This window comes from Myodes glareolus, chromosome 1, assembly GCF_982192425.1.
Source record: "Myodes glareolus chromosome 1, mMyoGla1.1, whole genome shotgun sequence".
NCBI classification, from domain to species: Eukaryota; Metazoa; Chordata; class Mammalia; order Rodentia; family Cricetidae; genus Myodes; species Myodes glareolus.
In genome coordinates, this window is record NC_142026.1 from 68,750,463 (window position 1) to 68,778,338 (window position 27,876).

The following is a 27,876-nucleotide window of genomic DNA, read 5'->3' on the forward strand; positions in this document are numbered from 1 at the left end:
CTTTGTCAGAGTAAATTACAGGGTATGATGCTAAAACTCTGGGTAAACCAGTTCTGACAGCCGGTGGTGACATTGTATCCTGTCCTTGTGCCTTCTTACTCTGTTCACCAGCTCCAATAATTTCTTCAATCATTTCAAATCTTTTTATCATTGTCTCTCTTAAAGCCTGAATCTCCTGGCCTGCATATGTTTCTAGTGATTTCACTAAAGTATCAATTTTTTGTTCCCCATTCTGCACCTGTGATTCCAAGGTTTTAATGTTTCCTTTCAAAGATAATATATCCTCCTTGAACTTTTCTTGGATATCATGTAGATTGGCAACCTGGAGGTACATTCTGTCTGTTACCTTATCAAAACTTTGTGATAACTTCTGAACGTCAAATTCAACAGCCTGAACCATTTTAGGGAACTTCCTAGTACCCTTGGATATGGAGACAATTTTGCCTATCATAATATCCACTTGTTCAGATAACCTCTGATTTTCAATAATTTTAATCCTTTCAACTAGTCATTCATTATTAGTCTGTAAAGATTGTATAATTCTTAGGAGTGCTATATTCTTCCTTAATGATATAATATGGAAAAAAACTGAAACCTAGTAATTAGTAAAATGAGGTATCGGCGAATCAATCCCACACCAGTTATGTTTTAAGGGGTTATTTATTTTGGGGGGTAAAACTTACATACACCATAAACCGTCAGGAAGGGAGCCTAGTCGCAGGAGCCGGGAGCAGGAGCCAGGAGCATGCACCGGAACCAAGAGCCGGAACCAAGAGAGGGCCTGATCCGGATATGCTTCTCTTTTTAAAAGAGAAATATACCACGCCCCAGTGGGCTGATATTTCAGCAGCTATTGGCTGACGGAGCGGAAGTCGCTCCCCGCTGCACTGTGGGCTCGTATTTCAGCGACTATTGGTTGAGGCAGCGGAAGTTACTCCCACAACACCTCCCCCTTTTGTTTAAGTAAGAGAGTTCTAAGCCTACTACGAAATTATATACAGTAAGTACAAACCTACACAATTATATACAATAAATACAAATATCCTATTCTAACTAGCTTAAGTCTTGTATAAGAAATAACTTGGCCATGTCATGAAAAGAAAGTAACTAGGTTTATATAATCTTCAATCCCATCAAAGATCTGAGAAGGGAAATAATGTTACCTGAGTAATTAGGAAGTGCAATCAAACTTCCAGAACATGTAACAAATCACATAGACAACTGGCTACCTGGGCAAACACCCAAAATCACGTTTGCAGCGTTGAAGCAACCAATTTTGGCTAAGGCCTAACGTAACTGACATATCATTTTCAAAGGCAAGGAACTTTTCAAAACTATCTTATCCTGTCTTGGCAGGATATGACAGTCCTGTTTTATCCATTTACGGATACTCTGTAACTCTGTCAGTAGTTGAGGTATGGGCATTTCTTTACCCAAAGGCCAGTTCTGCCAAGAAGAAAGGCTCCAAGTGGAGTGTCTTTGGTGCTCAACATTCTCTCGGGAATAGATCAGTGTTGCCAGGAGCAATTGTGTCTCCCTACCACAGAACTCTGAGTTAGATTAAAGGCCATTTTCTACAGCTCTTTGAAGAGGTTGAAGATTATCTATCTATACTGAATATAATGTCTATGTATCTAAAGAACCTGATTAGTCTAATTATAAATGACAAACTTAGATGACTATTGATCTATATTATTCTCAATATCTATCTAACTTAAAGACTGAAATAGTAAACAACTGTGCAATAAATGGGGACAACATGACCTCCAAGTATAAACAATGTGCAAGTATACATTGCAATATGGTAAATATATATATCAATACATAAACAATATATAAGTATCTTAATCAGAGGTAGAAGTGTACAATGCAATATGGTAAAATATACATATATCAATACAATATATATATGTCAATACATAAAAATGTTTTAAACAGAGGTAGAAGCATGCATGCCTAAAATAGTCAACATAATTAAAGTTTGTATCAATATATAAGAATCAATACCAATATATTTGTCTAAAAACAATAACTCATAAGTACAAAGCTATTATCCCATAATCCAATTATCCTTCTTTTTTTTGGATTCCTGTGCTTATAAAATTCCTCCCCCAACCCTCAACCCTATACTAATTATAACCAACCCCTAAATGATGTCCCTAAACCCAAGGACAAACTTTACTGGGAGAGGGGATGTCGTTCTCTAGAATTACTTCCAGCTGTCATGGGGGCGACGTTCTTTCTGGGGGATCCTGTGAAAGCAAAATGATGGTTAAATTTCAAGATCAATGTCTTTTAAAATTGCAAATAGTCTCTGAGTATTTTGTGGAGGACTGGCCAGAATGTTGTACAAGATGTGCATCATTTCAGTTAACCACATTGGAATCGTCTTGTGCAGCTGGTACTCAAAACAGGTCTTGTAGTAGCGCTATCAGTATCATGATGTCATATCAACCAGGTGGAGTTGTTGTTATGGGGCCCCATCTTCTTCCTGGAAACTTCAAATGTCACTGCAGGAAAAACTTATTGTTCATTGTGGAAAACTTAAACATTAATCATATATATTAATCATATATTAATATCATATATTATATGATTATAATATATAATCATATATTAATCATATAGACATATACAGACATACATATACTCAATAAAAGACATGATAGATATATTTAATGAAAGGTATGATAGATATGAAGAAAAGTAAAGATGTTTTCTAAACTCATATTCCTTTCTGTCCCATATCATGGCTCTTGACATGAGACAGAAACTCCAGAAACTCTGAGTTTTTCTTTTAACAACAGGCTTGGAATTAGAGAGGGACTGAGCCAGAGTCCAACTCTAAAACCAGCTCTATAAATTTAGAAATATGATTTAGTATATTTTACTTACAGAACCTATTCAGTTTTCTTGATAGTCCTTATTGGGCCATTATTTTCCATCTGTCAGTATTCAGATATCCAGGGTCCCTTGAACTTTTCAAAAATCAGTGTTTTCCTGTGGAGATAAGAACAGAACCCTGCCCCCATTCTATATGTTTTTCTTACCAACTGTATGAATATCATCATTGTGGATGAGCTGTCATTTTCTCCTTTCCAAGAGGTTTCTCCTCTTGAAAACGAACCTTTATTAATTTTGATGGTATCCACAATTTTTCTTCTCCTGTGGAAACAAGAGCAAAACCCCTTCCCCAACGTAGCACATCTCCTGGCCTCCATTGAGAGGTCAGTACGTCTTTGAAATAAACAGGTTGGTTTAGTTCAGAAGTTTTTTTCCATTATCCAGTGCCTCTCTGCTGCTGTTGTTCCTTTCTCATTAGCATTAAGAAAATTCAAGGTTAATAAAGCATTATGCAATCTATTTCTGGGGGTATCTTTCGTCCCTTTCTGTTTGTTTAGCATATCCTTTATAGTACGATTTGATCTTTCTATAACTGCTTGACCTGTAGGATTGTATGGCATACCTGTAACATGCTTAATATTATAATAAGCAAAAAAATCGTTTCATTTTCCTAGATACATAAGCTGGACCATTATCTGTTTTTATTTGTGCAGGTATACCCATAATGGCCATAACTTCTAATAAATGTGTGATTACTGAGTCAGCTTTTTCTGAGCTTAAAGCGGTTGCCCACTGAAAGCCTGAATAAGTGTCAATGGTGTGATGTACATATTTTAACTTGCCAAATTCTGGAAAGTGAAACACATCCATCTGCCAAATTTCATTCCTTTTAATACCCTTTGGATTAGTCCCTGCAGGCAATGGTGTTTGGTTAAAAAAAGAGCAAGTAGGGCATTTCTTTACAATCTCCTTAGCTTGTTGCCATGTAATAGAAAACTCTTTTTTCAAGCCTTTGCTATTGACATGATGTTTTTTATGAAATTCAGATGCCTCCAGCACACTACCAATCAATAATTGATCAATATCTGCATTACCTTGTGCTAGAGGACCTGGCAGACCCATATGGGATCGGATATGCATTATATACATAGGGCAGAGCCTGTTTCTGATCATGTCTTGTACCTGGATAAACAATGAGGTCAGTTCTGTATCATCAGGTATAAATTCAGCAGTTTCAATATGCAAAATAACTCTTTCTGCATATTGTGAGTCAGTAATTATATTAAGAGGTTCTTTAAAATCCCTAAGCACCATAAGGATGGCATATAATTCTGCCTTCTGGACAGAATCATAAGGACTTTGTTCCACTTTACTCAATTCTTCTGATTTGTAACCTGCTTTCCCTGATTTATTAGCATCGGTATAAAATGTATGGGCTCCGGTTATTGGAGCATCACGGACAATTCGAGGGAGGATCCAAGAAGTTCTCTTTATAAAGTTAAGTCTCTTGCTTTTTGGGTAATTGTTATTGATTTCTCCCAAAAAATTAGCACAAGCTCTTTGCCATAGTTCATTGTCTTCCCACAACCTTTTTATCTCATCAGCAGTGAAAGGCACTATAATTTCTGCTGGGTCTATACCTGCTAATTGACGAAGTCTCAATTTTCCTTTTATAATCAATTCAGAGACTTTTTCCACATAAGTTTTTAATTTTTTACTTGGTTTTTGTGGTAAGAAGATCCATTCTAAAATAGTATCTTCCCTCTGCATTAAAATTCCTGTAGGAGAAATTCTGGAAGGTAATATAACTAGAATGCAACTAAGATTTGGATCCACCCTATCTACATGTGCCTCCTGTAATTTTTCCTCAACCATCATCAGTTCCTTTTCTGCTTCAGCTGTTAACTCTCTGGGACTATTCAAATCTTTGTCACCATCTAAGGTTTTGTTTAAATGAATTATTAGATCAGGTGTAATCCCAACAGCTGGTCGTAGACTGGAAATGTCTCCCAATAATCTTTGAAAGTCATTAAGAGTTCGTAACCGGTCTCTCCTGATTTGTGCCTTTTGAGTCTTAATTCTTTGTAAGCCTATTTTATAACCTAAATAATTAACAGAATCTCCTCTCTGAATTTTTTCAGGAGCAATTTGCAATCCCCATTTAGGTAATACTAGTTTTACTTCTTCAAACAGCCTTTCTAAGGTATCTTTGTTTTGATCAGATATCAGGATATCATCCATATAGTGGTATATTATGGACTTAGGAAATTGTTTGCATGTAATTTTCAATGGTTGGCTTACAAAATATTGGCACAGGGTGGGAGAGTTCAACATTCCCTGTGGGAGGACGGTCCACTGGTACCTCCTTGCAGGCTGAGAGTTATTATAGGTAGGCACTGTGAAGGCAAACTTTTCTCTATCTTTTTCTTGTAATGGTATAGTGAAGAAACAATCTTTCAGATCAATAACTATAAGAGGCCATCCCTTTGGTAACAGGGAGGGAAGAGGAATTCCAGATTGCAGAGGGCCCATAGGTTGAATAACCTTGTTGATAGCTCTAAGATCTGTCACCATTCTCCATTTACCAGATTTTTTCTTAACAACAAACACAGGAGAGTTCCAAGGGCTGGTAGATTCTTCTATATGTCCAGCATCTAATTGCTCTTGTACCAGCTGTTCTAAAGCCTGTAACTTTTCCTCAGCTAAAGGCCACTGTTTAGTCCATATTGGTTTCTCAGTCAACCATTGTAGAGGCATGGCTGTTGATACCTCTGAAGAGCCATCAATTGTGTTGTGTTCTTGTGTAGCTCTAATGGCTGGTTTCCGCCATCTGTAATATCTTGTAATATTGTCCTCAGAAATATAGGCTCTGGAAGCAGCAGGAATGTTAATTTGGGTGTTCCATTGCTGCAATAGGTCACGGCCCCATAAATTCACTGCAATATTTGCTACATATGGCCTTAGTTTTCCTATTTGTTCGTCTGGACCTATACAATTGACCCATCTCGTGCTTTGTCTTACTCGAGATAGGGTTCCAATTCCTAAGAACTGAATATCTACCTCCTGAAGAGGCCAATGAGGATGCCAAGACTCTGGTGTAATGATACTTACATCCGCACCTGTGTCCAGTAAGCCAGTAATAAGTTTGCCATTTACACACACTCTTAGCTGTGGTCTTTGTTCATTTATAGAAGTCTGCCAGAATATTCGTTTACTCTGTCCTCTTAGATTTCTTGATTCATTCACCGCATTTAACTCATCCTTCAGGCCGTTATTGCTTTTAACAGCAGGCATGGGGCATTCTAATTTCCCTGAAGAGGCATGTTCTCTGCAGTGATCAGAAATGACTGGACCACATTTGCCATGGGGGCCTTCGAGAGGCCCCCTATTGAGTTTCCCGATGGCAACGGGTTGCCCTGTTTATCTCTTGTTGACCTACACTCATTCGTTCAATGCCTGCCCTTTCCACATCTCCTACATAAACCTGAAGGCTGAGTCCTCCTATTCCTGTTATTCCTAGAAGAGGCATTATTCCTGGAATTCCATTGTCTGCAGTCCCTTTTCATGTGTCCCATTTTGCCACAATGAAAGCATTTTGTAATCTGATGTCTCCTTTTACCTTTGGAAATTGCTTCTTGCACCCATGTTTCATTGCCATAATCAAATGTATCAACATTCATTGTATGTAAAACCCATTCGTCCAAAGGCGCTGATCTGAGCTTTAAAGGCCCCAGGATCCTTTTGCATTCTACATTGGCATTCTCATATGCCAAAGACTCAATTACTATATTTATTGCTTCTGGATCAGGTATCCCTATTTGTACAGCCTTAGTTAGTCGTTGCAAAAAGTCACTAAAGGGTTCTCTCTGACCCTGTTTGACCCTGACATACGATTCTACTCTCTGACCTGAGTCTTGAACCCTGTCCCAGGCCCTTAGAGCTGCTGTAGCACATATGAATAAAATGTTTTCATCATAAAGAGCTTGTTCCTGAGGATCAGAGTAAGGTCCTTCCCCTAGAATTTGATCTAGAGAAACCTCAATTCCTTTCACTGATTCTTGTTGTTGTAAAAGTCTGGCCTCTTGTTTGAATAGGCATTTGAAATGCCATAAAGGTCCGTTCTCAAGGACAGCTGATGTGAGCTGGTTCCAATCTTTAGGGGTGGCCCTGTTGCTCAGAGCCCAGGATTTTAACATCTCCCTAACAAAGGATGAATGTAGTCCATAATTCACAATTGCTTGTTTAAATTCTTTCAGATCATTTATACGTATAGGCTCCCATGTATGTTCTTTAATGACCTTAGGGGTTTTGGAGCCAGTTATCTTTTCTGATGTTATTACTGGAAAGGCAGGTATAACTCTATGTAGACTGAGAGTTTTTTGAGGTGAAGGTTGCCTTTCTACCTGTTCATCAGAGTCTATGATTTCCTCAATCTTACTAAATCTGCTCACCATTGCCTTCTGTAAGTCCTGAATCTCCTGTCCAGTATTATGCTCCAAAGCCTTCATTAACGATTCTAAGGCATGGAGCTTGTCCGTCAGAGACACTATTTCCTCCTTGGACATAATCCTCATGGCATGTACTGTGCCTTCTTGTATGGAAATCCTGTCAATTAATCTATCATACCCTTTTGATAAAGTCCGATTTTCACATTCAATGGTTATAATCCTCTCAGCTAATGTTTCAGCACTTACAGTCATGGACTGAAGGTTATGAGTCATTTTGGTTGTCCCCTCCTCCAGAGCAGTGACGCTCCCTTCTAAAGAAGCAATATCAGACTGTACCTTCTTGATATTTTGGTCAGTCGACCGAGTCATATCAAACAAAGATCTAGTCTCCTCCTTGAGAACTCCAAACTCTGATCTAGTCTCCTGCTTGAAAACTCCAAACTGATCTAGTCTCCTGCTTGAAAACTCCAAACTCTGATCTAGTTTCCTCCTTGAAATCTCCAAACTCTGATCTAGTTTCTTCTTTGAAATCTCCAAACTCTTTTTTGAGGAGGTTGGTATCAGTCTGAATTGTTCTTAAGGTTTTAATCTCTGCCCTCAGCATTGTAGATTCAGTCTGTAAGGACTGTATCTTTCTTATAAAATAGCCAAACACCAGAAAAGCAACAGATCCCAGGAATAACAAAGTAAGAGGAATATCTGAGACATCCTTCAGAATATCCTCCATAGCGCAACTGAAAAAAACATTGAACTTTTGGATAGTAATATTTTCCGACATTTTCAATCAAAGGAAATTATACTTGTATGTATGTATGTATGTATTTATTTTCAACCGAAAAGAAAAATCTTACCTGTAATGATCGTTGCCTGCCAGTAGGAGGTGGGGCGCACCTGAATCCACGTGGCAGTGGTGTTGATTGAGGAAGTAAACTCTAGAATATATACACTCAAATCCAGACATTAAATCCACAGATCACAAAAGGTCAGAGAGCTTCTAGTGGCCAATAAACAAGGCAATAAACAAGGCCCTGCTGCTCTGTTCAACCGGATGCAGAGGGTCGTGACACAGCCACTACGCTGTTGCTAAAGAGGCCTAGTGCTTTGGGCCCCGTGTCCCTGTGCTGGGATTAAGGGTCAAGCTGCTTGCAGCACTCCTAATCAGTTATGGTGGATGGCAGGGGTTTCAAACAGCTTGCTGGAACTTCAAAGGGAGCTTGCACTGTGAGCTCTTTGACTCACGTTGCAAGGAGAAATTTAAAAATCCGTGCCGAACAGGGCAAAGTAAGCCGGCAGAGACTGTCCGGACCTGTGTATCCTGGGAGGCTGAGCTGGGGGTGGGGGGGTGGGGCGGTTCTTAAACCAAACGTTGGGTGTCAATTATCGGCGAATCAATCCCACACCAGTTATGTTTTAAGGGGTTATTTATTTTGGGGGGTAAAACTTACATACACTATAAACCGTCAGGAAGGGAGCCTAGTCGCAGGAGCCGGGAGCAGGAGCCAGGAGCAAGCACCGGAACCAAGAGCCGGAACCAAGAGAGGGCCTGATCCGGATATGCTTCTCTTTTTAAAAGAGAAATATACCACGCCCCAGTGGGCTGGTATTTCAGCAGCTATTGGCTGACGGAGCGGAAGTCGCTCCCCGCTGCACTGTGGGCTCGTATTTCAGCGACTATTGGTTGAGGCAGCGGAAGTTACTCCCACAACAATGAGGTATCCCCATAGTCATACAAACTTCACATGATATAATCCATTGTATTAGTAAAGAAAGCAGTAAAAGTTGAGTTGGAAATGAAAACTGCTATATTACCTATTATCCAGCAGGTGGTGCTGTTGCCAAGTCATGACTAGAACCACTGCAAAAGTGATGGAAACGGGGTCCTGTTTCAGTGTCTGCCTTAGTATTTGTTAAAAATTGGGAAATATGAGTTGCTCAACAAAGTAAATGTAATTAAATCAATTCCATACATGGAACCAGAAACCCAGAATCCAGGGGTAGAGAAAAGAAACCCAGAAGCCACATATGCCTCCACATGACAGAGTCACCCCGAGGGGTTGCAGCTTTTGGCAACTGCTTGTGCTCTGATTCACGCCACTGAAGGGCTGCGCTTGCAAGGGAGATTTAAAAAACACTCAGAAGACAGCAAACCAAGTGGGCAGAGACTGTCTGGGCCTGTGGAGCCTGGGAGGCATGGGGTTTAAATCCACATGGGGAGGCAAATGATAGGTTGCATGGGGACTTGAAGTCAATCCGAGGCATGTAAAGAGAAAATATCTAGAAAAGTCACTGCATGATAATTTATATTGAACTGCTGGCTCCACGTACAGGGCAAGGCCGTGGCTGAGAGAGGGATTGTGCCAAACTGAGCTGAAGGCAGACAGCCAGGATGGGGGGAGGTGTCTAAAACCAAACGTTGGGTACCAGATGAAGGTGTAAGTCACAAACAATCCCACATCAGTTTGGAATTATGATTAATAGAATGATTATTTATTTAAAGGAAAAAAACTTACAGATCACCATCCCAGACAACAGCCCTCTGCACGATCAGGAAAGAAATCTAGTAGCTGGAAGCGCCAGGAAACAAAAAAGAGAACGGAGGGCTGCTGCTGCTTTTTTAAAGAAAGAGAGACCATGCCCCAGTGGGCTTGTATCTCAGTGACTATTGGCTGAAGGAGCGGAAGGAACTCCCGCAGCAGCCTGGTGCCTGTAGTCATTAAGACCCAAAGAAATGCACAGAGTTCTACATTAGTTATAAATTGATTGGCCTAATATCTCAGACTTCTTATTAACTCTTATAACTTATATTAGCCCACTATTCTTGTCTATGTTAGTCATGTAGCTTAGTACCTTATTTGGTGAGGCAGTCACATCTTGCTTCTTCTGTGACTGGGTCACAGCTGTAGACTGCTTTCCTCTTGCCAGAAGTCTCCTGTTCTCATCAGCCCACCTCTACTTCCTGCATGGTTGTCCCACCTATACTTCCTGCATGGTTACTGACCAATCAACGTTTTATTAAAATATAATTGACAAGGTACAGAACATTGTCCCACAGCATCTGAGGATGAGAGAGAATTGGCTTTTGTTGAAAAGAAATTAGAGGATGAGCGTATAAATCATTTGGATCCAAAGCTTGATTGCATTCTGGTTATTTGACCTTTTATGCATTTACCTATAGGAATTCTAATACAGAGAGAAGAGACTATCTTAAAATTGATATTTTATCACAAAAACAAAGGAAAAATTAAAGACCTATGTATATAAGGTCTCTGAGTTGGTTCTGAAAGAAAAATTAAGGCTTCATCAATTGGCAGAACTAGACCCAGCAGAAATTGTGGTATTTTTAACTAATGCTAAAATTTCTTCATTTTGGACAGAAAAATGAACATTGACAAAGAGCTTGCAGTAATTTTGGGGGAGATATTAGCAACAAATATTCCAAAAGCAAAGGAATGCAGTTTATAAAGAGAACTAATTACATCCTTCCACACATTGTATGGAGATCACCAATTTCTGGAAACCTCTACATTCTATACTGATGCAAACAAATCAGGAAAGAAATGTTATGCCAAGGAGTTTAAGTAAAGTGACTCAAAGCCCTTACAATTCTATTCAAAAGTCATAAATATATGTTCTTTCCATGGTATTATTAGATGTTTCAGAACCTCTTAATACAGTCACTGACTCTCAATATACAGAAAGATTTTTTATAAATATTGAGACTCCTGAATTCATTCCAGATAATTCCAATTTGATTTTGTTATTTATTCAATTACAAAAAATAACCAGAAATAGAAATCACCCCATATATAACACATATCAGATCTCATATGGATCTACCAGGCCCTCTAGTACAAGACAATTATGAGAGAGATGGATTAATGGATCAACTATTGGTAGGAAATGTACTAGACACATCGCAATTTCACAAGAAATGCCATGTTAATAGCAAGGATTTGAAAAAAGATTTTTCTAGCACTTGCCAACAAGTCAAGGAAATGTCCGACTTGATCTATACATTACCAAACTTGACTACCTACGAGAACTTCAGATGACTGTCCAGGAAACCGGCAGTTTTTGTCATTTCTTAGCTTTGGAAGTTGTTTGCTCTGCACTTCTGATTTACTCAGGTAATATTATATGTTTCACAGGTTTCTGATGGGGTTGAATACTAGATGGTTATAGTTTTCATTGTTACCAAATTCAAAAAAGAAATTCACAAAGAGGTATAAAGTATATAAGGATGAGAGACATTAAAAGGATAATTTTAGTTTGGTAATACAAGTGAGGATATAAAGTGATTTAGGTACAAAATTTGGATCAACAATACAGGATAGATAATAGAGTATTTTCTCTGAATTTGCCAAATGGAAATGGGTTGGACATTGTTAATGTAAATCTTACCTGATTATCTTTGTATATAGATATTGTACTTATTGTATTAAACTTTTAATACTTATTGTATTGAAACTTAGAGTTTTATTGTGTAACTTAAAACCTTTGCTTTCTATTTAAACAAAAAGGGAAAAATGTTGTATAATATTTTGATTGTGTTCTGACAAATAAAGTTTCCTAGGAGACAGAGGCCAGAACTAGTCACTAGCTGACCAAAATCAATGATAGAGGTTTAGAAGACTGCAGATAGATGGGAGACAGAAAGTGGAAAGGTGGGGCTAAGAGAGAAATTCAGTCCTTTTGGAGAAAAGAACCAAACAAGTAAGAAAGCACTGATGACTTGCTCCCATGCTTCTCTAATCTTTCAGGTTCTTAGTCCAATATCTGATTCATGGTTTTTTCTTTTATTGATAAAGAACAATTAGCTAAGGCTTCAAAGAATCTTCTCTGACAAAGATGAACAGCAGCACATAGCCATGGATATTACTACAAACATTTAGAAGACAACTTGACAGCATGACTATTTATTAATAGCAACATCAAGAACCCTACTTAGGACCTATGATCTCTCCAGACATGGGTGTATGGCCAAGTTTACAATAATAGGCATAAATCACCTCCCAAGGATCAAGCTGTATTTGAATAACAAATCACTTAACTACCCCATAAAAGTTCTTTTACTATTGCGTTGCTGAGCACATCTGGCCTGATAAATCTCTGTTGTAACTTGTAGGAACAATGAAGAATAAGAGCATGGTATGCAAAATCAAACACTAAAAATAAATATTAATTAATGAGAACTATACATCTGTAGGGAATTGCAGACACAGGTGTGTTGAATATAAAGATGAAGCTGAGATTGCTCTAAATTTTTCTGTCCCACATTGTCGTATCCTTTATATTTCTTCTAATCAGCAGGTCCACCTCTCACACACATGCTGAGTTAATTCTGAAATGTCACAAGCATTCTCTGTCTCTCACTCTCTATGTCTCTCTGTGTCTCTGTCTCTCTGTTTCTCTCTCAACACGCAGATAAAATAACAGATGCCTTATTCCCCTCACTTCCTTTATTGGTGTAATCATTAGCAACGTCATACTACCTTGATTCATGCTTTCATTTCATTCCATACCATATAAAATACCATTTCTCCCATCTCTGCCTTCAAATCTTTTTGTCTTCCTAGTAGTACACTTCACCATGAGTAAGGTAATTAGTTGTCTGTTTATTGAAAATAATTTCCCACTAGCCTGAAGACCTGTTGTGGTTTTCCCCTCTGTATGCTGTGAATACATTGGTTAATAAAGATACTGCTTTGAGCCTATAGCAGAGCAGGGCAGAACAGAGCTAGTCAGGGAAAACCAAACTGAATGCTGGGAGAAAGAAAGTGGAGTCAGTGAGAAGCCATGTAGCCCTGCTGGAGACAGACTTTGGAACTTTACCCAGTAAGCCACAGCCTCATGGAAATACAGAGATTAACGGATTAATTTAAGATATGAGCTAACCAGAAATATGCTTAAGCTACTGGCTGAACAATATTGCAAATAATATGGTTTCTGTGTGATTATTTCAGGACTGAGCAGCCAGGAAGAAACAAGTGGCTTCCTACTACACAGACCTTGTGGCTGTTTGTTTTTGGATGAAGGCATTAGGTGATTTGATGCATATCCAGACTCAGTATAAAGGCCTTAATTCCAGTGAATTAGTAGTTCAAGGCTATCCTTGTTGTCGCAAGACTGAGGCAGCCCAGTTGGCATGCCATTTGTAATCCTTGCCCCCAAATAAATACCCTTTTACCACTTTCATGGCAAAACCACTGTTAATATTCATCTAGATACAAGTCTTAGGCTTATTATTGTGTTTTCATTAGTGTGATTTTTGACTATTTTGTTTCTTTTGAGACAGGGTCTGGGTGAATTCAGGCTAGACACTCAATCATTGAGTATCTGAAAAAGGCATTGAACTCCAATCTTCTCTTGTCTCTACTTTCTGAGGGTCTTCATTGCAGATCTGTGCCACCACATCTGGCTTGGATTTAGTTATTCTTTCTGTGTGTGTGTGTGTGTGTGTGTGTGTGTGTGTGTGTGTGTATAGATAGATAGATAGATAGATAGATAGATAGATAGATAGATAGATAGATAGATAGATATGACTTTATGATGGTGTGAATGCTTATGAGTGAATGTGGGCATGTTTGTGCCAAGGTTTGAGATGGAAGTCAGAAGATAACATAAAGGGTTGAGCCTTTCTGTGTACTTTGTTTGAAACAGGGTCTCTTTTTGTTCATCTCTGCATTGCCATAGCTTCAGGAAATTCTATCTCTGTTCCCGTCTCATGAAAGGAACAGTAAGTGACCAACAGAGACTTCATAACCAATTTTAAACAGTTTCTGAGAATTAAAACTAAGGTTTTCATATGTGTATGGCAAATGTTTTCCACTGAGCCATCTCCTGATTCCAACTTTCCACCTCTTTAAGTGCTTAACTCTTTACTGTATTGTATAATTCACCGTCTCTTTACAATTCTCTGTAGGTCAGTTACCCTTAACTTCCAGTCTAGTATTAGATAATTGAAATTTACATTTCCTACTTGTCTCAACCTGTCTGAACTCTTGCCTTCTCTTCTGACTTGATTAAGTTAGTCCCTCAGGTAATGGGGAGCAGTGCAAGTGTGTAATGGAAGCTGAGACATGAAGAGTGAGTACAACCAAAGCAAGAACAGGAAAGACCCTAGGACTGTAGAGAACACATCAGAATAACACAGTGATGGGGCATGAAGCTTTTGCATAAAGCCAGATGTCTATTTACTCATGTTTTGGAGGTTTGGGTCTCAATGAGACACTATTGAGAAATATTGGAATCTTAGATGTGAATGCCATTGGGTAGGGCTCTCCCAGAGAAAGGGTAAAGATAGATCTACAGACAAGGTAGTAATATAAATGTCCAGGTCTGGCTATGCACAAGATCCTCTGACTTCCTGTACTAGTGTGATTAATTTCCTCAGCATATGTTCCTGTCCTTGCAACCTGCCAGTAGAATTGTCTCCTAATGGCATCAGTGGTAAGTTTATGAGGTGACAAGTTTCTTAATGAATTTGATCTTGTCAATTCACTGTTTGTATGTGTGTCAAACATCATGTTGAATGTTGTAAATGTGAACTAGCTTAGTTTTTTTAAATAAAGTTTCTGCCATTTTCAGAAAAGTAAAGTGTATCAAGCAGACCACAACTTCGTGTTTTGTAATTGACACTTTCCTCTTCTCCACACAAAGTCTTATATGGATCATGGTTTGAACACACCCGTGGCTGGCTGTCCATGAGAAAATGGAACAATTTTCTGACATTAAGCTATGAAGACATGAAAAAGGTAGGCATCATTCTTACAGGCATCACACAGTTAAAGACTAGAAGAAATAGTCCTTCAGCCACTATTTACCTTACAGGTGCAGAGACTGATGGTAAAGAAGGTTACTGAGAGCTGTGATTTCTTTTTTTTTGTTTGTTTTCATTTTGATGTTTTCTTTTCATTATATTTTATTATTTTGAACATATTTGATCATATTCATCCCAAGGCCTTAAGGGTTCTCCACTCTCCTTACCCACCCAACTTTAAGTTTCATCTCAAAAAAACAAGCAAAACAATTCTATCTATTGTCTCTTGTCTATTTTTTATTTAATCTTTAATCCTCCTTCCAAGTACATATGGACAAATAAATTGGACAAGAACCTGACATTTTTTGTTCATCATCAGCACCTAAGCAATCTCTGCAGTACTACCCTGGATAGCTCACCTAATGCAGCAGGCAGCAAAGAGAGAGGCCAGTTCTGATCTCACATCCTTGAGTCTGGCTCCTCTGTATTCCTATCAACCAGGATGAACTCCACCATTTTGCCCAGGTGACATGCAGGGCCTGCTCTTCTAATTGCTATAGGAGGGTTAGGGCCAGCTTTCTTGCTCTCATGCCCTTAGGGCTGGCTCACCTACATCACTGCCAGCAGGGTCAGCTTTAGTGGGCTGCAAAGGAATGTTGTTGGAACCAACCTCCCATGTGTTGCAGTCTTTTAAGGGCAGGATGAGTTCTCCAATTCTCAGGACCCCAGGGCCTTCTCTCCTGCCTGCTACAGGTTTTAAGGGATAGAGGATAAGGGCATCTTCTTGTCAACCATGTCACCACATGACAGTGGGGTGGGATCAGCTTTTGTGCTCACACTCTCAGTGCCACTCACTTGAAACCCCTCCAACATGGTCATCTCTACTGTGCTGTCTGGATGAGGTTCATAGCCTGCTCTCCCACACTCATGACCTCAGGACAAGCTCTCCCACCCATCACAGGTAGCAAGGAATTGGGGAGTGGTAAGCCTGCTCACTTACATTCTTTTTAACGTCACAGTTGATTACCTTCACATGAAATATTATCTGTGGCTGTCATAAAATATGTAATAAATGTTTTGAACCATAAAACTTCATGGCACCGGGGGAAGGTGCAAGATTCAAAGCAAAAACTTCAGTGTTCCGAGATTTTGCCATGTTGTAACTAAATTCTAGGTTTAACATGATGGTGGCAGTACACAGATGAAATTCCAACAATTTGGGATCTGAAGTAGAAAGATTGTGAATGTGATGCCCATCTGACCTATAGCATGAGATTCTAGCTCAGAACAAAACAAAACCTCTCAGAAATACCCAGGTAATAATTAATGAGAACATTTCTAAGAATTGTTGTAAAAGTGTGTTATGGTCAGTTAGCATAAGATTCCCTTCAGTTTGGGGTTCCTGAATTGATTCCATTTCCATCAACATTAATTTTTGTCAAGTTCTTTGTGCACAAGCCTCCATTCTAGACCTTGATCATGTCTAGAAGTATTTGTATAATCTTCTTTAAACGTCTCAGGACAAGTTGAGTATGATTTTACACACTGTCAATGTAAACACTTTAGAGGTAAGGACAGATAGATAGATCTCTGTTCTCTGTTATCTCATGGTCAGTCTGGTCCCCAAAGTAATTTCTATCCTGCAAGACAGAATCCATAGTGAGAACCTGTCATGAGATAAAATATCCCAGTGCATTTAAGGGGTGTCGTGGAAAACACCTGTGATCACAGCACTTCAGAGATGGTGACAGAAGGGTTGGAAGTTCACGGTTATCATCCTCTACAAAGCAACATTGAATTAAACTAGTGTTATATGAGACCCTATCTCTAATATCCTTGCCTCCCTAAAAGAAATCTTGTAAGGGATCTTTTTCTGTCCCATGAGCAGGCTTTCCAAAAAATAACGTGAAGAGTTATTACTAATTATGAACCCTTTTCCTTTATCTTAAACTTGTCTCAATTAGCTCTTAAATTAACCCATATTTTTGTTAATTAATGTTTACCACTTGGCTTTTACCTCTACCCAATTCTGTATATCCAATTCATTCTGAATCTGGCTGGCTTCTTGGCCTCTCTCCTTCTCAGAGTCTTCTTTGTGCTATAAGTCTTGCCTATATGTCCTGTCTAGCTATTGACCCTTTAGGTCTTTATTAAATGAATCAGAAGGTATTATAGCAAAGACACACATTCATCATGCAAACAAAGATTATGCCACAACATTTCCACCTTTTGTCTAAGTAGAAAGAAAGAGGTTTAACTTTAACACAGTAAATCTATATACAATAAGAGCAAGTATCAGATAGGAACTACATTTACAATGTTCAGTCTATTTGCATTTATTAAATTCATATAAAAACACTCTATTATCTATCCATTAGAGAACAAAGTTTTCTACCTAATTCACTTTCTATCCTAGCTAATATTAGCAACCCAAACTATCTTTTTAGACCTTAAAACATTTGTAGATAAACATTTTAAGCTCTTATGTCTCTCAACCTTATACACTTTACACACCTCTTGTGAGTTTCTTTTCTGAACTTATTAATAAGGAAATCTGTAATTAGACTTTTTAATCTTCAACTCCATCAGAGACTCAAGAAGAATATAATATTACCTGAGTAAACAGAAAGTTTAGAGCAAACAATTTCCAAAACTCTAGAAATTACAAAGAGAAGTGGCTGTCTGCATGGTTTCTCTGTAACATACAAGCATCCATCTTTGTTGTATGGGTCTAAAATATCTGACAGACTTTGCTGTATGTCAGGAATTTTGAAGGACTGTCTTTCTTGTCTTGGCAAAATTTGACAGTTGTCTTCTTTTGTGTCCTGCTTTTCTAATTTATGCATCATTCTGTCAACAGTTGAGACAAGAACAGTTTCTATTTGCAATGGCTAACCTTGCCACAAATTAATGCAAACTCCATATGTAGGTTCTTTTATGCCCATCATCCCCTTTTGAAGCAAATTGATGCTTCCATAAACAGACGTGTCTCACTGTCATGAAAATCCTCATGTTATCAAAACAATTGAAATTCCATATTCTCTGTGTTGTTGAAGTGTTTGAAGTTCATCTATTTAAAACATGTCTGAGATTAATCTAGAAAATATGCCAATCATGATTTCGATCTCAATTGATAAAGATTACTAATTGCTAACCTGTATTTCTTTATCATTCTAAATAGCTTTCAAGAACTAGAACTATATATTACTTTTTAAGTGAGAAGCTTAGGTACAATTCATTGAAGAGAATAGAAATATACACACAGCATAACAAAACTAAACTTAAATTTGTATCAATATACAAAAATCCATATCAGTGTAAAATATTTGAGACTAATGGTTGTTCAAAAGCATACTCAACAATCCATGCTTTTATCCCGTCATTTCTATACTATATCCCCCTGAATCTAATCTCCTTTGTTTAGTATTCTCTATGACCATAACCAGTAACAATTTGTAACCACCACCCCCTAAATGACAAATATGCATAACTCACAAAATGACCAAAAACCAACCACCTTACTTCTTGGAATGTGAACATTGAGTATTTTAGATTGCTTTCTGTTGTCTCAGATGATGGAATTTTTAAGGAAACCTGAGAAAACTAACAAAATGGTCAAGTCCTAAAATAACTAACTATAACATTTGGTGTCCAGTTTCTGTGCAATGCTTATCTGCAATCCTGGCTATAATAGTCTGTGGGACTGGAACAACTCGGTCAGAAGCTGTGAAGCTGTTCTGGAAGTAGAACTCTGAGGAAACTATAACAGAGGCACTCTGAGAGACTGGATTGCCTGGGTTACCTGCTTTCATTGGTATCTGGTTTCCTTACTCTGAAAACAACAAAACTTCAAAGGCAGCATACATATCTCCATTCACACAAGTATGGACTGTGCATTGTACATGAGCCAATCAAAGATAATTTTTTTATGTATGAGAAGGGAAAATATGTGTTACCTGTCTTGCAGTTTTTCTTGGTTTATTTCTATATATCTATAGTCAAAATTCTTCAGTTGTTCTCCCCTGATCAAACCTGATCCTCTTTAATCTGTAATGAATCCATAGCCTTTCATTTCCTATCAAACAAAAGCATAACCTCTATTCTAATGCATACATTTTATGAATTTCATTTTAAAGGTGAGGCATTCCTAAAGTATCTAGGCTGTTTAATTCAGCAGTCCCTCTTTCAATCCCATGTCTCTCAAAAACAGTTGTTCAGGCTGGAACTGGACTGGAAGTGTAACCCAGCATGAGGGAGTGGCTGTGTTTCAATAGCCTGCCTGCCAGGGGTGGAAAGGTAGGCCCTTCATCAGCTCAGCAAGAATCCTGGCCAAAGGGGCACTGATCTTCTAGCAGAAGATTCATCAGAGGGGGGAACCTGACCAAGTACCAGAAGATCCATTAGAGAACAGTTGAAGAAAGAGATGAGCAGACGCCAAGGCAAGAATTCCTCCAACAATCTGAAAAACAACATGAAAACACCAGATCTTACTACAGAAGGACTTGAACACCCTGTTCCGAAAGAAGTGGAAAACAGTGTCATTATGAAAGCAATACAGTCCCTTAAACATGATATGAATAACTCACTTAAAGAACTGGAAGAGAAGTATAACAAAAAGATTGAAGAAATAAGTAAAGAAATGGAAGAGAAATATAACAAAAGGTTTGAAGAAATGAGTAAATCCATAAACGACACCTTGGGAAACCAAGAAAAAACAATCAAACAGGTAGTGGAAACAGTTCAAGAATTGAAAGCTGAAATGGAGGCAATGAAGAAAACACAAACCGAGGGCCACATAGATATAGATAATCAAGGTAAACAAACAGAGACTTCAGAAGCAAGCATAACCAATAGAATACAAAAGAGAAGAATGAATTTCAGATTATGAAGACACCATAGAGAAAATAAATGCTCTGACCAAAGAAAACAGCAAATCCAACAAATTCTCATCACAAAACATTCAGGAAATTTGGGACATAATAAAAAAAACGAAAACTAAGAATAATAGGGGTAGAAGAAGGAGAAGAATTGGAGATCAAAGGTTCAGAAGATATATTCAACAAAATTATAGAAGAAAACTTTCCCAACCTAAAGAATGATATTCCTATGAAGGTTCAAGAAGCATACAGAACACCGAATAGGCTGGATCAAAAAAAAAAACATCCCCTCACCATATAATAATCAAAACACAAAGCATTCAGGTTAAAGAAAGAGTATTAAGAGCTGCAAAGGAAAAAGATCAAGTAACTTATAAAGGTAAACCTAACAGACTTACACCAGACTTCTCTATGGAAACCATGAAAGCCAGAAGGTCCTGGATAGAGGTACTGCAGAAACTAAGAGACCATGAATGCAAGCCCAGACTACTATACCCAGCCAAGCTATCGTTCACTATCAACGGAAAAAACAAAATATTCCAGGATAAAAACAAATTTAAACAATATGTAGCTACAAACCCAACCTTACAGAGAGTACTAAAAGGAAAATCACGACCCAAGGAATCCAGCATTCTCAACACTGCCTATAATAACTCAGACAGCTAGCGACCCTTCTCAAGCACAACTCACAGAAGGGAAAAACATACACTCTATTACCAATAAATAAATAAATAAATAACCGGAGTCAACAACCAGTGGTCATTAATATCACTTAATATCAATGGACTCAATTCACCTATAAAAATGCACAGACTTAGAGATTGGATACGAAAACAGGATCCAGCATTCTGCTGGTTACAAGAAACACACCTCAACCACAAAGACAGACACCTACCCAGAGTAACGGGTTGGGAAATGGTTTTTCAATCAAATGGACCTAAGAAACAAGCAGGTATGGCCATTCTAATTTCTAACAAAATAGACTTCAAACTAAAATCAATCAGAAGAGATGGAGATGGACATTTTTTGCTCATAACAGGAACAATCCATCAGGAAGAAGTATCAATCCTGAATATCTATGTCCCTAATATAAAGGCACCCACTTATGTAAAAGAAACACTTCTGGAACTCAAGGTAGTCATCAAACCACACACACTAATAGTAGGAGACTTCAACACACCTCTCTCACCAAAGGACAGGTCAATCAGACAGAAACCTAACAGAGAAATAAGAGAATTATTGGAGGTATTGAATCAAATGGACTTAACAGACATCTATAGAACATTCTACCCAAATAGGAAAGAATATACCTTCTTCTCTGCAGCTCATGAAACCTTCTCGAAAATTGACCACATACTCGGTAACAAAGCAAACTTCCACAGATTGAAAAAAATATTAGTAACCACCTGTGTCTTGTCAGACCACCATGCATTAAAGTTAGAATTCAACAACAATGCAACCCCCAGGAAGCCAATAAACTCATGGAAGTTGAACAGTCAACTACTAAATCATCCCTGGGTCAAGGAAGAAATAAAGAAAGAAATTAAAGTCTTCCTTGAATTTAATGAAAATAAAAACATAACATACTCAAACCTATGGGACACTATGAAAGCAGTGCTAAGAGGAAAGTTCATAGCACTAAGTGCCCAATTAAAGAAAATGGAGAAAGCACACATTGGAGACTTAACAGCACACTTGAAAGCTCTAGAAAAAAAGAAGCTGATTCACCCAGGAGGAGTAGAAGACTGGAAATAATCAAACTGAGGGCTGAAATCAACAAAATAGAAACACAGAAAACAATCCGAAGAATCAACGAAACAAAAAGCTGGTTCCTGGAGAAAATCAACAAGATTGACAAACCCCTAGCAAACCTAATCAAACGGCAGATAGAACATGCAAACTAATAAGATCAGAAATGAAAAGGGGGACATAACCACAGACACAGAGGAAATTCAGAGAATCATTAGAACTTACTACAAAAGCCTGTATGCCACAAAATTGGAAAATGTAAAAGAAATGGACATTTTTTAGATAAGTACCATATACCAAAATTGAACCAAGATCAGGTGAACAATCTAAAAAGACCTGTCAGTCGTGAAGAATTAGAAACTGTTATCAAAAATCTCCCTACCAAAAAAAGCCCAGGACCAGATGGTTTCAATGCAGAATTCTACCAGAACTTCCAGGAAGATCTGATACCTACACTCCTTAATGTGTTTCACAATATAGAAACAGAAGAATCATTGCCAAATTCTTTTTATGAAGCTACAGTTACCCTGATACCAAAACCACACAAAGACCCAACCAAGAAAGAGAATTACAGGCCAATGTCACTCATGAACATTTATGCAAAAATTCTCAATAAAATACTTGCAAACCGAATCCAAGAACACATTAGAAAAATTATCCATTATGATCAAGTGGGCTTCATCCCAGAAATGCAGGGCTGGTTCAACATATGCAAATCTATCAATGTAATCCATCATATAAATAAACTGAAAGAAAAAAACCATATGATCATTTCATTGGATGCTGAAAAAGCATTTGACAAAATTCAACACCCCTTTATGATAAAGGTATTGGAGAGATTGGGGATACGAGGATCATACCTAAATATAATAAAAGCTATACAGCAAGCCCGACAGCTAATATCAAATTGAATGGAGAGAAACTCAAAGCCATTCCACTAAAATCAGGAACACGACAAGGCTGTCTACTCTCCCCATACTTCTTCAATATAGTGCTTGAAGTTCTAGCAAAAACAATAAGACAACATAAGGGGATCAAGGGGATTTGAATTGGAAAGGATGAAGTTAAACTTTCATTATTTGCAGACGATATGATAGTATACATAAGCGACCCCAAAAACTCTACCAAAGAACTCCTACATCTGATGAACACCTTTAGTAATGTGGCAGGATACAAGATCAGCTCGAAAAAATCGGTTGCCCTCCTATACACAAAGGATAAAAAAGCAGAGGGGGAAATCAGAGAAACATCACCTTTCACAATAGCCACAAATAGCATAAAATATCTTGGGGTAACTCTAACCAAGGAAGTGAAAGACCTATTTGACAAGAACTTTAAGTCTTTGAAGAAAAAAAATTGAGGAGGTTACCAGAAAGTGGAAAGACCTCCCCTGCTCTTGGATTGGGAGAATCAACATAGTAAAAATGGCAATTCTACCAAAAGCAATCTATAGATTCAATGAAATCCCCATCAAATCCCATCAAACTTCTTCACAGACCTTGAGAGAACAATAATCAAGTTTATATGGAAAAACAAAAACCCAAGATAGCCAAAACAATCTTATACAACAAAGAAACTTCTGGAGGCATTACCATCCCTGACTTCAAACTCTATTACAGAGCAACAGTATTGAAAATAGCTTGGTATTGGTATAAGAACAGAGAAGTTGACTTATGGAATCAAATAGAAGACCCGGATATTAACCCACAAACCTATGAACACCTGATTTTTGACAAGGGAGCTAAAGGTATACAATGGAAGAAGGATAGCATCTTTAATAAACAGTGCTGGCATAACTGGATGTCAACCTGTAAAAGAATGAAAGTAGATTCGTATCTATCACCATGCACAAAACTCAAGTCCAAATGGATTAAAGACATCAACATTAATCCGACCACTTTGAACCTGATAGAAGAGAAAGTGGGAAGTAGTCTACAAGATATCGGCACAGGAGACCACTTCCTAAGTAGAACCCCAGTAGCACAGACAATAAGAGAATAAATGAATAAATGGGACATCCTGAAACTGAGAATCTTCTGTAAAGCAAAGGACACTGTCAGTAAGACAAAAAGGCTACCTTCTGACTGGGAGAAGATCTTCACAAACCCCTCATCAGACAAAGGTCTGATTTCCAAAATATACAAAGAACTCAAGAAACTAGACACTAAAACTCTAATTAACCCAATTAAAAAATGGGGTACTGAACTGAACAGAGAATTCACAACAGATGAACTTGAATGGCCAAAAGGCACTTAAGGTCATACTCTATCTCCTTAGCGATCAGGGAAATGCAAATCAAAACAACTTTGAGATACCATCTTACACCTGTCAGAATAGCCAAACTCAAAATCACCAATGATAGCCTATGCTGGAGAGGATGTGGAGTGAGGGGAACACTCATCCATTGTTGGTGGGAATGTAAACTTGTGCAGCCACTGTGGAAATCAGTGTGGCGGTTTCTCAGGAAACTGGAAATAGAAAACGCTTTACTGAGTGAGGTAACTCAAACTCAAAAAGAGGAATATGGTATGTACTCACCCATAAGTGGATTCTAGCCATAGTTAAAGGTCTTTGATCCTATAATTCGTGATCCTAGAAAAGCTAAATAAGAAGGTGAAGAAAATCATATGGTTATCCTCCTGGATACTGGAAGTAGACAAGATTGCCAGGCAAACTTGGGTGCACGGTGGGGGGAGGGGGAAGTAAGGGGAAATGGTTAGAGAGATGGAGAGTGGGAGGACTGGGGATTGCTTGGGGGAACGGGATTGGGGGAGGGAGGAAGGATGGATATGGGAGCAGGCAAGTATATATCTCAACTAAGGGAGCCATTTTAGGGTTTGCAAGAGTCTTGATTTTAGAGGGGTTCCCAGGCCCAAGGAGAGGTCCCCAGATTGTTCCCTGGGCAGCAGAGAAGAGGGTGCCTGAACTGGCCTTGGCCCATAACCATACTGATGAATATTTTGCATATCACCATAGAACCTTCATCTGGCGATGGATGGAGATAGAGACAGAGACACATATTAGAACACTGGACTTAACTCCCTAGGTCCATATGAGAAGCAGATGGAGGGAGAACGTGAGCAAGAAAGGCAGGACCAGAGGGAACCCTCACCTGACGTTCGATGGAGATAGAGACAGAGATCCACATTAGAGCACTGGACTGAGCCCCCAAGGTCCAAATGAGGAGCAGAAGGAGGGAGACCTTGAAAAAGGAAATCAGGACCGCTAGAGGTGTGTTCACCCTCTGATACAAAGGGACTGATCAAATGAGAGTTCACCAAGATCAGCTTGACTGGGACTGAATGAGCATGTGATCAAACCAGAGTCTCTGAAGGTGGCTGAAATGGGGGCTGACTGAGAAGCCATTGACAATGGCACTGGGTCTTGTTTTGACTGCATGTACTGGCTTTTTGGGATCCTAGTCTGGTTGGATGCTCACCTTCCTAGACCTGGAGGTAGAGGGGAGGAACTTGAACTTCCCACCGGGCTGGAAATCCTGACTGCTCTTAGGACTGCAGAGGGAGGAGGAGAGGCAGTGTGGCGGAGGAGGAGAGGGAGTGGGGAGAATGGGAGGGTAGGGGGAGGAGGGGAGGAAGTGGAAATTTTTATAAACAAATAAATAAAAATTATAAAAAATAAAAAAATAAAAAATTGAACATAAAAAAGCAGTTTTTCACTCATCAGCATTCAAAAAATTCAAAGTTAACACAACACCATACAGAATCCAGACTCTCTGTGCATTTTTTATCATTATGTGGCTTATCCTTCTTATATTATTTTATTCTCTCTTTAAAGATTTTATTATTTATAAACTATTTTTGTATGATTGCTCCCATTTTCTTCTCTTTCTTAATCCTATGCACATTTTTTAAACACACTGTAACCTGTTTAGACATAAGTTTTATCTGGATCTATCTTAACTGAGCACCTGCAGCATTCTCTGACCACATGAGAGAAATCTTAAACAACCATGTCAACAGTCTTGTGGCTCAGATTAGCACATGACGCTGACAACTGGCACTGGCAGATTATGATGGTGACTGGTTCCAGCCCACAAACAGCACCTGGTAGTTAGGCCTCTACAGGCCAATGAACACCAGCCCATCTGTGAGATTGCATAACTAGGAAACAACGTAACACTCCTGTCGAGAAATTCTCTTACTGCTGTAGGATATTGCTCATGTACCCTGTAAGGATTTGTCAATTGTATTGTTTCAACAAAACACCGATTGACCAGTAGCCCAGCAGGGAGCATAGGCAGGGTGACCAGACTAGGAGAATTCTGGGAAGAGGAAAGACTCAGTCTACAATCACCAGCCAGATGATTCTTACCTTCTCTACTCATCTTTTCCTCTAATAGTATGGTTGGGGCACTCTGTGATTCTGTTGATTAATCTTCTAGGTGCCAGTAAATCCAAGGCTCAGATGGTTTTTCCTCAAGTTCAGTCAGTGCCACGGTTCTAGTTACCCCTTTGGTCACTCCTTGTTCCTGGAGGTCACTCAGTGCTCATGAGCTTTGCCCCAATCCCTTGGAGTTTGCTGTCTCAGGCCTGTTGTAACCTAGGTTACCGGCTTTGACCTGGTTCTGTGCTTGACTATATTCATAGCAGCATTGTTTATTATAGCCAAAGCTGGAAACGTGCTAAATGCCCCTCGACTGAAGAATGGATAAAGAAAATGTGATGCATTTACACAATGGAGTACTACATGGCAGAAAAAAATAATGACATCTTGAATTTTGCAGGAAAATGGATGCAGCTAGAAAACATCATTTTGAGTGAGGTAACCCAGACACAGAAAGACAATTATTACATGTACTCACTTATAAGTAAGTTTTAAAGATAAAGGAAAGAAAACCAGCCAATAAATCACAATCTCAGAGAACATAGACAACAATGAGGACCCTAGGAGAGACATATATAGATCTAATCTACATGGGAAATAGAAAAAGACAAGATTTCCTGAGTAAATTGGGAGCATGAGGGTTTTGGGAGAAGGTTGAAGGGAGGGGGAGAGGCAGGGAGGGGAGCAGAGAAAAATGTAGAGCTCAATAAAAATCAAAATTAAAAAAGCAAACTTTAATACTCCATTCTTGAGAATAAACATATCATACTGAAAATAAAAAAACAAAGCAAACAAACAAACACAAAAAGATATCAATCCAGGTAGCTAACATAGAGAAAAATTATGGGTTAATTTAAGTTTAAGAGCTAGTTTAATATTAAGCCTGAGCTAACAGGCCAACCAGTCTATAACCATTATAAGCTTCTGTGTGTTTAGTGGGAACTGAACAGCTGCAAGACTGGACAGGACAGAAACTTTTGTCTATAGTATTCTAATGCTCAATGCTTAGATATTTGAGCCCCACATTGAATGCCATATGTAATGAGAATTTTTCTGGCCTACCAGTTGGCTCCAAAACAAAACTGTATGGAGACTTATTACTAATTATGAAAGCTAGGCCTTTAGGTTAGGCTTGTCTCAACTAGCTCTTATAACTTAAATTTGCACATATTTTTTATTAATCTATGTTTTACCATGTGGATTTTACCTCTACCACATTCTGTATGTCTGACTCATTCTGTGTCTGAATGACTTCTCTCTGCTCTGAGTTCTCTTTTTACCTGGAAATCCCACTTATACCTCTGCCTAGATATTGACCATTTAGCTCTTTATTAAGTCAAGCAGAAGGTACCTTGGAAAATGCACACCTTCACAGTGTACAAAAATACTATTCCACAAAAAAAACCCAAGTAGTATCTTTTAGAAACCATATATCAGCCACATGACAAGCCCCCTCAACTCAATTTATAAATTCTGTGTGTTACTCCTGCCCTCTCTAAGAGGACTGTTCCCTTCTTAAACCCTATTCATACTTTCTTATTTGGTGGTGCCACTTCTTCCTTTGTGCCCGTTTTCTCATCATCCATCCACAGTTCCTTTATCTGCATCTTTTCTCTCAGAAATCTCATTTTATTACATTCATTTTTGTTTCTTTTTCTTTTAGGACACAAGGGGAACCACAGAGAAGATCTGTGAATTCCTAGGAAAGAAATTAGAGCCAGATGAGCTGGATCTGGTCCTCAAGAATAGTTCCTTCCAATCCATGAAAGAAAATAACATGTGCGATTATAGTCTCATAACTAAAGATTTGATTACAAACACCTTGGTGCTCATGAGAAAAGGTAAAGAAATATTT

The 27,876-nt window shown here is 38.5% G+C and overlaps 1 protein-coding gene across 2 annotated transcripts in view; it reads left to right on the forward strand.

Annotated features, from left to right (window-relative positions):
• Nucleotides 1–27,876, forward strand: part of LOC125396010 (sulfotransferase 2A2-like) — an 87,345-nt gene that overhangs the window by 37,346 nt on the left and 22,123 nt on the right. The window contains exons 4-5 of one of the 2 annotated variants that reach the window (XM_087908934.1): nucleotides 14,952–15,046; nucleotides 27,685–27,862. The exons of the other annotated variant lie outside the window; for it this stretch is intronic. Coding sequence (XP_087765060.1) covers nucleotides 14,952–15,046; nucleotides 27,685–27,862 — 273 coding nt within the window. The remainder of the gene's footprint in view (nucleotides 1–14,951; nucleotides 15,047–27,684; nucleotides 27,863–27,876) is intronic. 2 annotated transcript variants of the gene reach the window in all.